Source organism: Haematobia irritans, chromosome 2 (assembly GCF_050003625.1).
Source record: "Haematobia irritans isolate KBUSLIRL chromosome 2, ASM5000362v1, whole genome shotgun sequence".
NCBI lineage: Eukaryota > Metazoa > Arthropoda > Insecta > Diptera > Muscidae > Haematobia > Haematobia irritans.
Genome location: NC_134398.1, coordinates 228,854,477 through 228,868,628, shown reverse-complemented (window position 1 = coordinate 228,868,628; position 14,152 = coordinate 228,854,477). Strand labels below are relative to the sequence as shown.

General features: G+C 34.2%; 2 protein-coding genes and 1 long non-coding RNA gene across 20 annotated transcripts in view; 2 read left to right on the top strand and 1 right to left on the bottom strand.

Annotated features, from left to right (window-relative positions):
* Positions 1-3,291, top strand: part of LOC142227275 (uncharacterized) — a 75,124-nt gene extending 71,833 nt beyond the window's left edge. For all 18 annotated transcript variants that reach the window (XM_075297726.1, XM_075297722.1, XM_075297719.1 and 15 more), the window contains exon 9: positions 45-3,291. In XM_075297726.1, coding sequence (XP_075153841.1) covers positions 45-1,634 — 1,590 coding nt within the window. In that variant the 3' untranslated portion in view covers positions 1,635-3,291. The remainder of the gene's footprint in view (positions 1-44) is intronic.
* A 2,287-nt stretch (positions 3,292-5,578) lies between these two features.
* Positions 5,579-6,280, bottom strand: LOC142227277 (uncharacterized). Its single transcript, XR_012719816.1, has 2 exons — positions 5,836-6,280; positions 5,579-5,767 (listed from the first exon to the last, which is right to left on the bottom strand). It is a non-coding gene; the product is annotated as an uncharacterized LOC142227277 (long non-coding RNA).
* A 3,219-nt stretch (positions 6,281-9,499) lies between these two features.
* Su(var)205 (Suppressor of variegation 205) lies at positions 9,500-13,857 on the top strand. The gene is made up of 4 exons (XM_075297713.1): positions 9,500-9,859; positions 9,917-10,036; positions 12,889-13,000; positions 13,270-13,857. The coding sequence occupies exons 1-4, from the start codon at positions 9,752-9,754 to the stop codon at positions 13,554-13,556; spliced, it is 627 nt and encodes a 208-aa protein (XP_075153828.1). The 5' UTR covers positions 9,500-9,751; the 3' UTR covers positions 13,557-13,857.
* The last annotated feature ends 295 nt before the right edge of the window (positions 13,858-14,152 follow it).

Genomic DNA, 14,152 nt, shown 5'->3' with positions numbered 1-14,152 from the left:
CTTTGTCAAAATCTTACTGAATTCTCTGTTCTCTTTCCGTTTAGGACTCTCCCTTGGCCATTGATTTGTCGGGGATGAAACAAAATCTCTCTAGCATGGCATCACCGGCTCAACGTTCTAATACTGTGGCTGCCTCCACATCAAACCAACTACAGACCCAGCAACTTCCTCCCGAATATCAATATCGTTTGATTTACTATTGCAACAAGTGTCCAGCCCGCTATGCCCAAAAGCACAATGATCCGTTGACAGCTAAAAGCGATTTGGATGAGCATTTGCGACAACATGAACCCTTGGCTTCTTCCTCGGAAGATAATCGCAAATATCAATGTGAATATTGCGATTATCGAGCGGCCCATGAGACCCTAATACAAGCCCATCGTTTCGTCCATAGCTCCCAGTATCAGGAGAAATGCAATGAATTGTATAAAAACTGCAAAGACGATACCATCTTTAGGGCTCCCAAGCTAATGCATATAACTGCCACCCGCAAACAACATCAACATCAGCAACATCACGAAACCATTTGGGTAGTGGATCAGGATCTAAATGAAGGTCATCCTATGATCAAAATGGGTGGGCAAAATTCCGCAATCACTTCTAGCTCTCAGCATAATGCCTTCCAAGTGGGAAATTCTCTTTTGAAGAAACAATTGGAAGCCAAGCAGAGTCCTCCGGGGCCAGGTGCTATAGCAGGTGGTCAAGAAGAATTGACGAACAAGAGAAATTCCAATGAAGATGATTCAAATCCCACAGATTCTACAATGGCTTCGGGTCTCAGTAGTGAACTTGATGCCGACCATCATTTAGATAAGGCCAATGAAGAGCCTGTGGAAAATGGAGCGGAGGCCGATGGCGATGCTTCCGTCGAGCCTAAGGAAAGATGCCAACATTGTCCTTTTGAAAGTTCCAATACGGCTGAATTCAAAACTCATATACAACAACATATTGCTGTGTCGCAACAACGTTTGGCTTACACTTGTGAGCATTGTGATTATACTGCCGAAGAGCAGGATCAAATTGATGAACATACCCGGGTCCATTTCAATAGTATGGAGAAATTAAAGGAGGTAGCTTTCTTTACACGCTATGACAAATTGGAATTAAGTATGGAACAACGAGCAGATGAAGATGCCCAAAAAGATGACGATCAAACACAAGAGGGAGAGTCCATGCATATTAAAAAGGAGGTGCAATCAAACAATAACAACAACAACAATGATGAAGATCGTATTAATGAGAATTTCAAACAAACCTCCAATGGTCCATCGGAAGATATTAATGGAGATAAACAATCCATACCATCACCACCTCCACCCAAATGTGCTAAAATTATTCTATACAAAAACGATGGATGTCTTACCATTAAAAAAGAAGCCCAGGAAGCACAAACGCAACAGGCGTCCAACACAACCACCTCTGCATCATCGTCGCCGACCAACAATCCTACGAATAACTCTCAAAATATAAGTGATCGCCTAAGAAGAAGAATAAGTCGCCAAGGTGGAGCCTCAGCGGCAACAGCAGCATCATCCACAGCAGGACAAAACAGCAATCCTGATGACCAACAGTCTACAAGCCATAAAACTATATTAGTTAATGCCAAAACTGGTCAAGTTATCAGCAGGAATTAAGTTTTCGAACATTTATACTTATATACATACATACATAGATGATAATTTTTGGATAATTTAATTTAGTTTAGATGCTAATTACAACAATAACAACAACTGGAGAGAAAGTGAGCAAGAGAGGGTCTAAAAAATTGAGAGCGAAATGTGAACAGGGCTTGGGAAAAGAGAGAAATATAAACAGTCGATAACAACAGCAAAACAAAATAATTCAATAGCATTTGGGCAAAAATATTTTTAGCTATGCGTATGGGAGTATAATCTCTTTACGTCCTTCTATAAATCTATAAATTTTATAGAAAGTCAGTTCCAAAGTTTAGTTTCCAAATTGAAAATATTTTTTCCCAACTCTCTAACTTTATCCTTAGCCCTCTTTAACTTTTCGCATCGCATATGAAGCGTAGCCTTAGTCTATTAATAATTCTTGTTAATTTTTAGTAAGACCTTTTTAAATGTTGCTTTAATTTGTCATTAATATTATTATCTTTTAAATGAAATATTTTTGTTATATTTTTCACTCCTTAGGCCTTAGGGTTATTTTTGTTTATAAATAATTGTTAATTTTTGTTTGTTTCTGTTACTAATATTTCCAATTTAAATATATTTTTGTTTTTTATTAAAAAAAAAAACAAACGGAAAATATATTAAATCAAATTAGTTTTAGAAAACACATTTCCAATATTATAAATGAAGGGGGTCATCAGCAAAACTAAAAGAAAAAATTTTAAATTTATACAAAAACATACTGTGATGTTCAAAACAAAATTATTATACATACATATTGTTGGAAATAAATTATAAATCAAATGCCGCTTATAAAAACTAAACTAGAAAGAGAACAGCCTAAAATTTTTGCCAGACCCCCCATCACTTGACCATAATTAAAAACAAATTCTAATGATAATAAAATCAGGATTTTTAAAGCCAAGAAGAAAGAATCTTCAACAATTTACAAATATTATATTGTTACTTTATTTATGCACTCTCCTTACCCTTGGTTTTTTGTTAAGTTTTTTTCTCTCTCACTCCCTACTAAGTTATATCACGTTTATGTTTCCTTAGCCTTAGAAAAAGAGTTATGTTATAAATTTTTATTTTACTATTTTTTTGTCTATATTATATATACACACACACACCCACATCCACGCATAAGAATTAGTTTAAACTTAATATTAATATTATTTATAGATACTAATATGTTTCAGAAATCTTCGTATTCAGAACAGATAAAAGAAAAATGAGTAGCATTATAGTCATTTATACAATAAAACAAAATATTTTATTGAAATAAAATAAAAATAATAAAATTAATAATAATTATATCTATATACATATAAAAAAAAACCATAAACAAACCAGATATAATGTGTATTACATATTTAAAAGAAATCAATTTAGTTGGTTAATATATAAGAACTATATATATATACAAAAAAACGTATACATATACTATATACAAACACACCCCCCCCCCTCCACAAAAAAAACACATACCTTCTATCTCTTACCTTATTCCTAGGTTATAGCTTAATTTGATGAAGAAAAAACCTTAAAATGCTAATTACAAACAAAACACACATAAATATTTTTACACAATTGCGCACATATAATTTACAAGTTACAAGTTGGTTCTTCAATATTAAATGTTTTATTATAAGAATATTGTTTTCGTTTTTTTTTTTATTTATTTCTTTAATTCATATGTAATTCCGTGAGGTATGCACTCTAGCGGAAATTTCGTTGGCATGCCGATAATACAGTTTTCTCATGTTATCAAGTAAGATTACATTTATTATAGGTTGCAAACATTTCGGCTAGATGGACACATCGAGTTTTATCTATGATGGTATATGTGGACCGATATGCATCTCTGGCGAATTTTCTAAGAGCTTCTTTAGTCGGTAAATTAAAAAAAAAAACATTATTGCTTATTTTATTATAACTTGAAAAGGAATGACTCAAAGCAATAATGCAAAAAGTTTCTACTAGAAATGTTCTGAACACTTCTTGTTGGTAGCAGAAATTTCTCTATATATTTTCTTCTCACAAATTTATCTCTAGAGGAAATATCGTTTGCACGACAATAATTCTCATAGCCCTAAATCCAAAGAAAAATTGTAAACAATTGCCTCACCGAAGTTTCTGTAGTAAAAATAACAATACATTTCTCATGGGTATTTCGGTAGCGGTACATGCCGATACATTGCTACGTCAATAATGCAGTTCTTAAGTTTGTGTTTATATAGGATCGATAACTGATTTAAATAAGACATTTCTTATGGGTATTGGGAGCCACCGTGGTGCAATGGTTAGCATGCCCGCCTTGTATACACAAGGTCGTGGGTTCGATTCCTGCTTCGACCGAACACCAAAAAGTTTTTCAGCGGTGGATTATCCCACCTCAGTAATGCTGGTGACATTTCTAAGGGTTTGAAAGCTTCTCTAAGTGGTTTCACTGCAATGTAGAACGCCGTTCGGACTCGGCTATAAAAAGGAGGTCCCTTGTCTTTGAGTTTAACATAGAATCGGGCAGCACTCAGTAATAAGAGAGAAGTTCACCAATGTGGTATTACAATGGACTGAATAGTCTAAGTGAGCCTGATACATCGGGCTGCCACCTAACCTAACCTATGGGTATCAAAAATTTCGCTGTTAAGTCCGGTATGTACCTTTAACAAAATTTGGTGAGCCACAGTGCTTGACATGCCCGTCTTGCATTGAAAGGATCATGGGTTCAATCCCTGTTTCGACCAAACACCAACAAGTTTTTCAGCGGTGAATTATACCCTCTCAGTCATGCTGTTGACATTTCTGAATGTTTCAAAGCTGTGGTTTCACTACAATGTGAAACCATTCGAACTCGGCTATAAAAAACATGAAATCGGGCAGCACTCAGTGATAAGAGAGAAGTTCACCAGAGTGGTATCACAATCGACTGAATTGTCGAAGTGAGCCTGAAATGGCTGCCATTATACCCAACCCAGAGAAAAGTAATCTTGAAAAAATTACGATTTTAGCGGCTAAACTCGAACTAAATACCCACCTTAAATGAATTATTAAAGAAAAGTAACCGTGAACAAATGGCAAATTTAGCGCGATAATGCCAACTTTAACGAAAATTCGTTGAGGCGATAATAAATCAGTTGTATACAGTTTTTCCGGTAATAATTACATTTTAAACTGTATTATCGGCATACAAATGACGTTTTCCCTTGGCTTTATGAGAGAAAGATGTAAACAGTTGATAAAAAGGTTTTAAGGAACACGTTGCCATCGACTGTTTAAAATTTCTCTAGGCAAAAAATCGATACATTTCTCTTGGTAGAGAAATTTATCCATTTTTTACATTTTTGTCTATTAGAAACATTTGTATGCAAAATGAATTTTAGCAAGATTTTGAATGAGTCACACCAAAATATCATTCTCTCTGTTGTACCAAATGTAACTAAATAATAACATCTGCAAAATCAAAGGAAATATCCGCTACCCATAAGAAATGCACCGAATATTTCGAGATACGTTGTTATCGATTTATTCCTTTTTCCCCTAAGAAATACATGACAAACTGTGTTCTTAGCATGCAACAGGATCTGCATACTTTAATCTACTTTAAACCGGAAGACATATATAGCAGAACTTTTGCTAACATGCCGGTAATACAATTGCATAATCCCTGCCAACATTTTTTGAATTTGGGGGCGCTTCTGAGAATCCCCACTACGTCGAAAACAGTCATATACGATATCCAAAACTCCTCGGAAAAGCGCCGTCACTATTGAGAAGTTGTACCACGCCAAGTTACTACAAAAAAGTATCGCATGAGTGCAATTATTAGGTGCCCTTCTGGATACATTTAGAAGGACGCCAATAAGAGCCCCTTCAAACAATCAGACAAAGTGCATTTTAAGATAGTTGTAAAATAAACATTGTGGTCAAGTAAAACACGATTGTTTAGATGTTTATTGATTTTATTAAACATTTATAAATTCTCATAAATATAACATTTATACGACTATCACATCACATTTAACATATTTTTATGCATTAATAAAAGATTGATGTTGAGTTACAAGTTGCAAGTTACATGTTGTAGCGTCTATCAGCCAGTGCTTTTATTTCCAATGGAGGCAGCGTGTCTGGAAAAATATTTGAAAAACTACCACTTTATTCCATTTGGAAAGTCAAAAATTGTTCACCAATATACCTTTCACAATTTTAAGCGAAATAACTATCTTTTCAGCACTTCATTATCATTTTTATTTAAATAAATTATAAGAAGCTAGATGCTTGGTGTTTCACAAAATATAAAATGGCTCTTGTAACAATAGTGATGGCAAAGTACTTTCATGCGAATAGTGATGGCAAAATACTATCACAGTTGGCGATTGTTGCTGTGTCACTTACGAGTCTGTGGTAGCGATGAGGATGAAATGGAACTTTGAAATGCTGGCAGGGATGTAACAAATGGAAACAATTGATAATAGGGCTGTTTTCTTTTAGCACTGGATACACTAAGCCGTGAAGGACTAAAAGAAAACAGAGTACTCGCTTATCCAGAACATATCCAAAAGTATGCAACACTGTCATCAGCTGTTAAAAAACAATCACAGAAAAGAAGTGAAATCTTGCATTTTTAATATATGAAATGCTCCAATTACTAACAAATATTTACTGCTACGATTATTTATGACACTGTACAACTTTGAATTTCATGTTTTTCAATAAACTAGTCACAATAAGTTGATCCCTGCCAGCATTTCAAAGTTCCATTTCATCTTCATCGCTACCATAGACTCGTAAATGTCACTACAACCATCCTACTGTGATGGGGGGCAGCATATCATAAAGTACAAAATGTATTTCATACATGTATTTTGCCATCACTACTTTTACAAAAGCCATTTTATTTTTTGTGAAACGCCAAGCGCAACCACCTTGTTACATTTTATTTAAATAAAAACGAAAATAAAGTTCTGAAAACATAGATTTTACGCTTAAAATTGTGAAAGGTATATTGGTGAACAATTTTTGATTTTCCAAATGGAATAAAGTGATTGTTTTTCAAATATTTTACAGACACGCTGCCTCCATCGAATAAAAACACTGGCTGATAGACGCTGCAACATGTAACTCGCTACTTGTAACTCTACATCATCATTAATGCAAAAAATTATGTTAAATGTGATGTGATAGTGCTATAAATGTTATATTTTTAAGAATTTGTAAATGATTAATCAAAGTAATAAATATCTAAACAAACGTGTTTTACTCGACCACAATGATTCTTTTACCACTATCTTAAAATGTGCTTTTTCTGATTGTTTGGAGGGTCTCTTATTGGCGTCGTTCTAAATTGATCTATAAAGGCACCTAATAATTGCACTCATGCGAAACCTGTTTGTAGTAACTTGGCGTGGTACAACTTCTCAATAGTGACGGCGCTTTTCCGACGAGTTTTTGATATCGCATATGATTGTTTTCGACGTACTGGGGATTCTCAGAAGCGCCCCCAAATTCAAAAAATGTTGGCAGGGATATTGTGAATCAAAGAAGCGTCACTTTATCAAAATATAATCTGGCAACATCGGCGCGACTTGCACTGATGAGTTGTTCTGGATAGAACACCAGTGCAACGATGTTCTGGATAGCCCATACCAATGTTGCATCCAGTTCTAAAAGAAAACAGCCCAAATATTGGAATGAAGTCCTTAGGGCTTTACAGACTATCAGTTATTCCGGACGACAGTGCTCGTGTCGAACATATCCCATATATTGTGCACATTATAAGTTAAGTCCGAAGGCATAATCGATACTGCTGCATGTTTATGGGATCGATAACAGATTTACCGGTTATTTAGTCATCGCCGACAAGTCGTATCGATCCGACACACTGTAAGATTCTTTACAAACACCGACATTCCGTCCGGAATAACTAATAGTCTGTAAAGTGCATTACGCGTAGAGGAAATTTCCGCTTGAGGTGCATACCGGACTCTAACAGATATGAACTTATTATGGTAGCGGAAATTTTGCTAGAAATAGATACCACGTATTCCACAAACCATGGTTTCAATGATTGATTATATAAATGTTGGAGAAAACTATCAGAAACCCTACACTTTTTGCTGTAGATTTAATCAAATGATTTAAATTAGTAATCTATTTGCATAGCACAAAACTTAATAATTAATGATTGAGTTGTAAAAGTACCATATATACAAAATTAATTAATATTTAAAATAAAATCTCTTGTCGAATAGCGGGGCCATACTTAAAATAAAATTATAACGAAAAATTTCTTATTTATATATACATATGTACAGTCGAATTACTTAACTGAGAACTAAGCAGAACTAAATACATAAATACACCATGCAGACATATATATATTATTTAAAAATATTAATTAAAATGTAATAAAATGTTGAAGAAAAATAAACAGGAAATAATTGAGAAAGAATTGCAATTCATTTATATACAACATTGTCCTTCTTTTTTCTGGGTACTAAATAACTTTGACAATAATGGGCTGTTCAGACAGAGCGACAGAAATGATTCACATCAAATGATAGCATACTTAAGTGTTTAAATATAACCATAGCGATAGGCGGTAGGCGAAACATTTTTTCCGTGACGACAAATACAATAATCTTGAAGGCCGGTATGCACCTCTAGCGAAAAATTTCATTCCCATAAGAAATGCATTGCTATTTATGCTAACGAAATTTTCGGTAGCGTTCAATTTCGTAAGCTGGTACGCACCTCTAATGACAATAACAGGGTTGTCAAAAGCATATTTTGGCAGCAAACATTTAATTTATTACAATCATTGTGTGCGTAAAAGTTTTAAAAGGTCTGTAAATAATAAACAATTTATTTGAGGAATATTTGGAACATATATTAACAATTTTTAAAAGCGATTAGCTGGTTTAAAATTTGTGTACACAGCCCTGTTTTTTTGTTGTAGACTTAAATAAATTTTTGCTACCGAAAATTTCGCTAGAGGTGCATACCGGCCTTGACGGCAAAATTTTTTTTTCTTGTTGTTGATGATCAATATAGCATTATTTTTTCAATATTTAATATTGGAGTTGAATAAAGACATATAATATCTTGCTATTTATTGAGTTATTTGAAGATAAAAGAATGTCCACGTGGGCAGCAACAATGCCCAGTGGTAAGTTCAAAAATTTGATCATTGATGACAACACCATACCATTTTTCGCCAAGGAATTAGCCGTCACGGTATTTCGCCGCGGATTTCGGGCTTCCATAAGAAATACACGTGTTCGCCTGGTTATATTTCGCTATGGTTATATTTACACGCTAAAGGCCGACACATTCTTTTCTGCTTAATTCTTTGCTTCGGAAAAACTTGAAATATTCATAATTATATGAGTGTGCGCAAAATAATTATAGACTTGTCGCCGAAGCGCCATACCTCAAGAGACAGGCGGCTGTGAATATTTAACCACACAATTTTACAACAGTCAACAATATCGCAATATCTTCATTCAAACCAAAAAAAAAAAATAATATTATTGCCTTTCTGGTCTAAATTGGTGTAGACATATTTTGCATGCCAATAATGCAGTTTTCCCATGTATTTCTTATGGAAGTGATATGTAAACAGTCGATATCAACCCTTCATGTAATTTACGGTAGCAAAAACACCAATGCATACTTATGGCTATTGGAATTTTCGTTTGGTATGCATAGCGGCAGCTATACGACAATTAGTAGTAAAAAATCTACGTTACGACGCATAACCCCTAACTGAGCTAATCGTAATTGTCACCACCGCCCGAATGACAGCGAGTTGCAAAAACGCCATTTATAAACGCACGCCATTAGTACACAACGCTACGTCGTTTCTCAAAAAAATAGTTTTAAGATTTGGAAATTAAATCCATAAAAAAAAGAAAGTCAAGAGCTTTGAGTGTAGATTTCCGTTGTTACAATTTGTTTATCAAACAAAAAAAAAACGGCCGAATTTGATAAATAATTGTGTTCAACTTACATAGTGTATTCTCGTAAGCCGGCGAAAAAGTGAGCATCATTTGTGCACAGACAGCCAATCGAATCAATTTTTCATATTCCAAAGACTTGAGTTAGTAAAAATGAAATCCAAGAAGACCGATACTGATGGATCAGGCAGTGGCTCATCCGAAGAGGAGGCCGAGTATGTTGTTGAAAAAATCTGCTCCAGACGTGTCCGCAAAGGAAAAGTAAGTGTGCGAAGCAAATTACGATATCCATACCTGATTTGTTCTTTTTCTTTCTAGATTGAATATTTCTTGAAGTGGAAAGGTTACCCGGAATCAGAAAATACTTGGGAACCAGAGGAAAACCTCGACTGCCAAGATTTAATCCAAGCTTTCGAGGAACAAAGAGCAAAAGACGAGGTAAGACTATCGATATTTTCATTGGATTTCATTAGCGATTATATATAGTATGTACCCTTTTTTGTTATTACATTCACATATGCCTGTGGTGAAAAGAAGAAATAGAGAAGGTTTGTGTGCGTGTGGGTCGTTGTTATGAAAGAATTTACATTTTATGCTGTTGCAGTCGCGTCGGTAGGGGTTTGTTGTTGCATATTCATTTGTTTTTGGCGGGATACGACCGCCATGTTACTATTTGTGACAGGGTGAAACACTAGTATGTTTACGTTTTTAACCGGTCTGAATACAAAAAAATGCTATATAAAGGCATTTTTTTCTATCGCTAGAAAAATTCTATCATTTAACCGGACAGAAAAGAATTCATAGGACAAACTATTGTTGTTAGATACAATTCGAGTTTAAGGTGGGTATTAAGTTCGAGTTTAGCCGCTAATTTTCACTAAAGTGAAAACTAAATGAGTAAAAAACGTCATAAAATTATACATATTTGTCGGAGATTTCATTACAAATTGATGGGGAATATCCCAAAGCAAATTTTCACAAAGTTTATATTCCTTAAAATGGATTATTAAAGAAAAGTAATCGTGAAAAAATGACGATTTTAGCGGCTAAAGTCTATCTTAATACCCACCTTTAAAATGAATACTATTTTCAGTTTTTTTTTGGCTAAACTGCAGTTTATGGGCCCCTCACCGATTTGCTTGAAATTAATATATGTTATGTAACTTAGTATGCTGATTCTAACAAGGTAAAATTTTTGTCCCGGAAATACCCGTGTCTTGAGATATAGCCCTCCAAAGGGTCAATAAAAACTGGATATATCTCCTTTTTTGGTCCAATCTAAACAAACTTGGTGTCATATGAAAGCTTATTTTATGCACTTTTATACGCAAAATATATTTTTTAAATATTTAATTTAGTTTGGGAGATATAAATAAAAATAAGAAATTTTTACCCTATTTTTTTTTTTTATTTTCGTTATATCTCAAAAAGTCTTCGATTACACCCTAGGTTTTTTATACGCAGTTTGAAAGCCTAAACTCTGGTCTTTCGTTTGATGTTAAACATATCTTTATAGGTCCACTCTTAACGAATTTATTGAGCTTTTATTCTGAGTAGGAACAAAAAAAATGATTATTACTGAAATATTTACCCTTTGGACTCTGTCCATAGGAGAAAGCCTTAAACCCTGGCCGAAGGCCGGCTACTTTTCCCCCCTTGGTATTGCGTTAGCCCACTTTGGACTCTGTCCATAGGAGAAAGTCTTAAACCCCGGCCGAAGGCCGGCTACTTTTCCCCCCTTGGGATTGCGTTAGCCCACTTTGGACTCTGTCCATAGGAGAAAGTCTTAAACCCCGGCCGAAGGCCGGCTACTTTTCCCCCTTTAAGATTGCGTTAGCCCACTTTGGACTCTGTCCATAGGAGAAAGTCTTAAACCCCGGCCGAAGGCCGGCTACTTTTCCCCCCTTGGGATTGCGTTAGCCCACTTTGGACTCTGTCCATAGGAGAAAGTCTTAAACCCCGGCCCAAAAACAAAGGAGATATATCAATTTTTTGCTGACCCTTTGGAAGGCTATATCTCAAGACCCGGGTATTTCCGGGACAAAAATTTTACCTTGTTAGAATCAGCATACTAAGTTACATAACATATATTAATTTCAAGCAAATCGGTGAGGGGCCCATAAACTGCAGTTGCTCCGTGGATGGATAAGATCCAATGAATTGGTTGCAAAACATTCAATATTTCTAAATTACTTGATTAAAAAAGTAACCGTGAAAATAATCTGGTTTTCAGCTTGAAAACGGAACATAGTACTTAACTTTAGCTGCTAAAATCACAATTTTTTACGATTACTTCTCATTATTTATACATTTTAAAGAATACAAACTTTGCTTTGGGCTATTCCCCATCAATTTATAATAAAATTTGAATCAAAGATGTATAAAATTTTAATCCTTCTAAATGATTTATTTTTGATTTTAGCTTGTAAACTCGAACTTAGTAAACATTGAAATTGGGAAGAAATAAAAATAAATAAACCGTAATTTTATAAAAAAAAAGTATAACTTTGTATACATTGTCATAACAAACGTTGTTTCCAAAAAAAAAATTGTTTTTTTTTAATATACTTGACATAAGTTTGACAAAAAAAAAAAACATTGATTTAGGAAGTTACCGGGTAAATAATGTAGGAATTTCAAGATTTAAGTTAGAATAAAAAAGGACCGACTTTCCTCAAATTTGAGACATATCGTTTAGATCCACTCATTCTATATTTCTATTTAGTTCACACAGCCTATCGATTGCTTTATCTAAAATATTAGTATATTAAATCAAGAGTTTTGTAAAGCTTTCAGGCATCTATTTCGTGGTAATATATACATTCAAAATTGTATGGTTGAACCCTTTGATAGAAATTCTCAAGATTCTTCGGACTTTATCAATAAACATTTATATGAGGGGATTAGTATTTCCAAGATTCCTATCTATTAATTTTCCTTTTCCGAGTTTTCCTATATGTGGATACGCTAATAATTTCCTATATGTGTACCTAATTCTCTGGCAACATATGTAATGTGAGCGGAGTCGTCTTGCTTTTGTCACAAATTGTTGTTCAGAACTCATTTTGGTCGACATTTTTTTTATTTATTTTTCCTTGAACCATATTTTAGCACATTCCCGTTCGGTGACTTTCAACAGAGCATCCGCACTGGAATATGTCTGACCTTACTCTTAGTCTCTAAATGAAGTAAAGAATATGATGGTTTATATCCTTTCCTTTCCATACCCTACATTGCACCACATTAATATTCAACAAAATATTTGATTTTATTTTATTTACTTTTTATAGGCTGCCGCGACAACAAGCGCAAAGGCTAGCGAGAAAACAAAGAAAGAATCAGGCAGTGGACGATCAAGTTCTATTGGTAATAAACGCAAGAATGAAGACTCTAAATCATCAGGTAATAAATCCCAATCAATTTACACTTATTTCGTTTGTCACATAGTGTTTACGAAAGTCTCACGCCTCACAGATGTGAGACTGGAGATACGGTCAGACGCGGCAAGTTAGTGACCAAAATGAAAATCAAACAAAGTTTTTGGAATAACTCGACATGTTTTAGATCTAATGTCAAATGTTTGCCCAGTATGATCATGCACTTAAGTGACAATCGAATTAAAGGCAACATTAATTCATTATAAATAATTTCCCCATTTTTATATCCATTAGGCAACAAAAAGAAGCGCACAGACTCTTCTAAAGACGAAACGGATAATGAATCTGTATCCGATGTTTCAACGAGACATTCAGAGCTGACTGGATTCGACAAGGGCCTAGAAGCTGAAAAGATCTTGGGAGCATCCGACTCCAATGGTGGTCTATACTTCCTTATACAATTCAAAGGAGTCGATCAGGCTGAAATGGTGGCTGCATCTGTGGCCAACATTAAAATTCCACAAATGGTTATTAAATTTTACGAAGAACGTCTCTCATGGTATTCTGATAATGAAGAGTGAATAGTTTCCTCAATTCGACACCCTAAGTGTTGAAGTTTTTAGATTTCTAGATTTAACCTTTACGTTACAGTTTTCATTATGATTATGAAAGTCGCTCGTTTTTAACCTTTTTAATATTTTTTTTGTCTAATTAGAGAAGTTGTGATTTCTTTTTCTTAAAAAAACGAGGTACAATGACAAAACTATTTGCTTATGATTTCAAATTTGAAAACCTTAAGTTTAAGTAATCGTCAGTATACACACATATATATAAACATAAATAGAAATAAACGCCCAATGTTAGAGGCAAGATTTTAATTTACCCTGGATCTTTGATTACTTGACAGAATTGAAAACTGTTTGTCAATCTTCATTGTTTAGACTTTCTTATTTAAATTAATTTCAATTAATGTAAAGTATGTATCTTTATCTATTTTTAATGTTTAGTCTTCTTTTTTCCATAAAAGAAAACATTACTATACATAAGGCAGTCGCCTCGGCATCATATTTCTGCAAATTGCTAATTAACAAAGTTCGTCTCCAATCTCGTCGGATATGAATAATAATATTATGAATATATGGTACATTTTATCGAATTTCTTTAAAACAAAACTTGA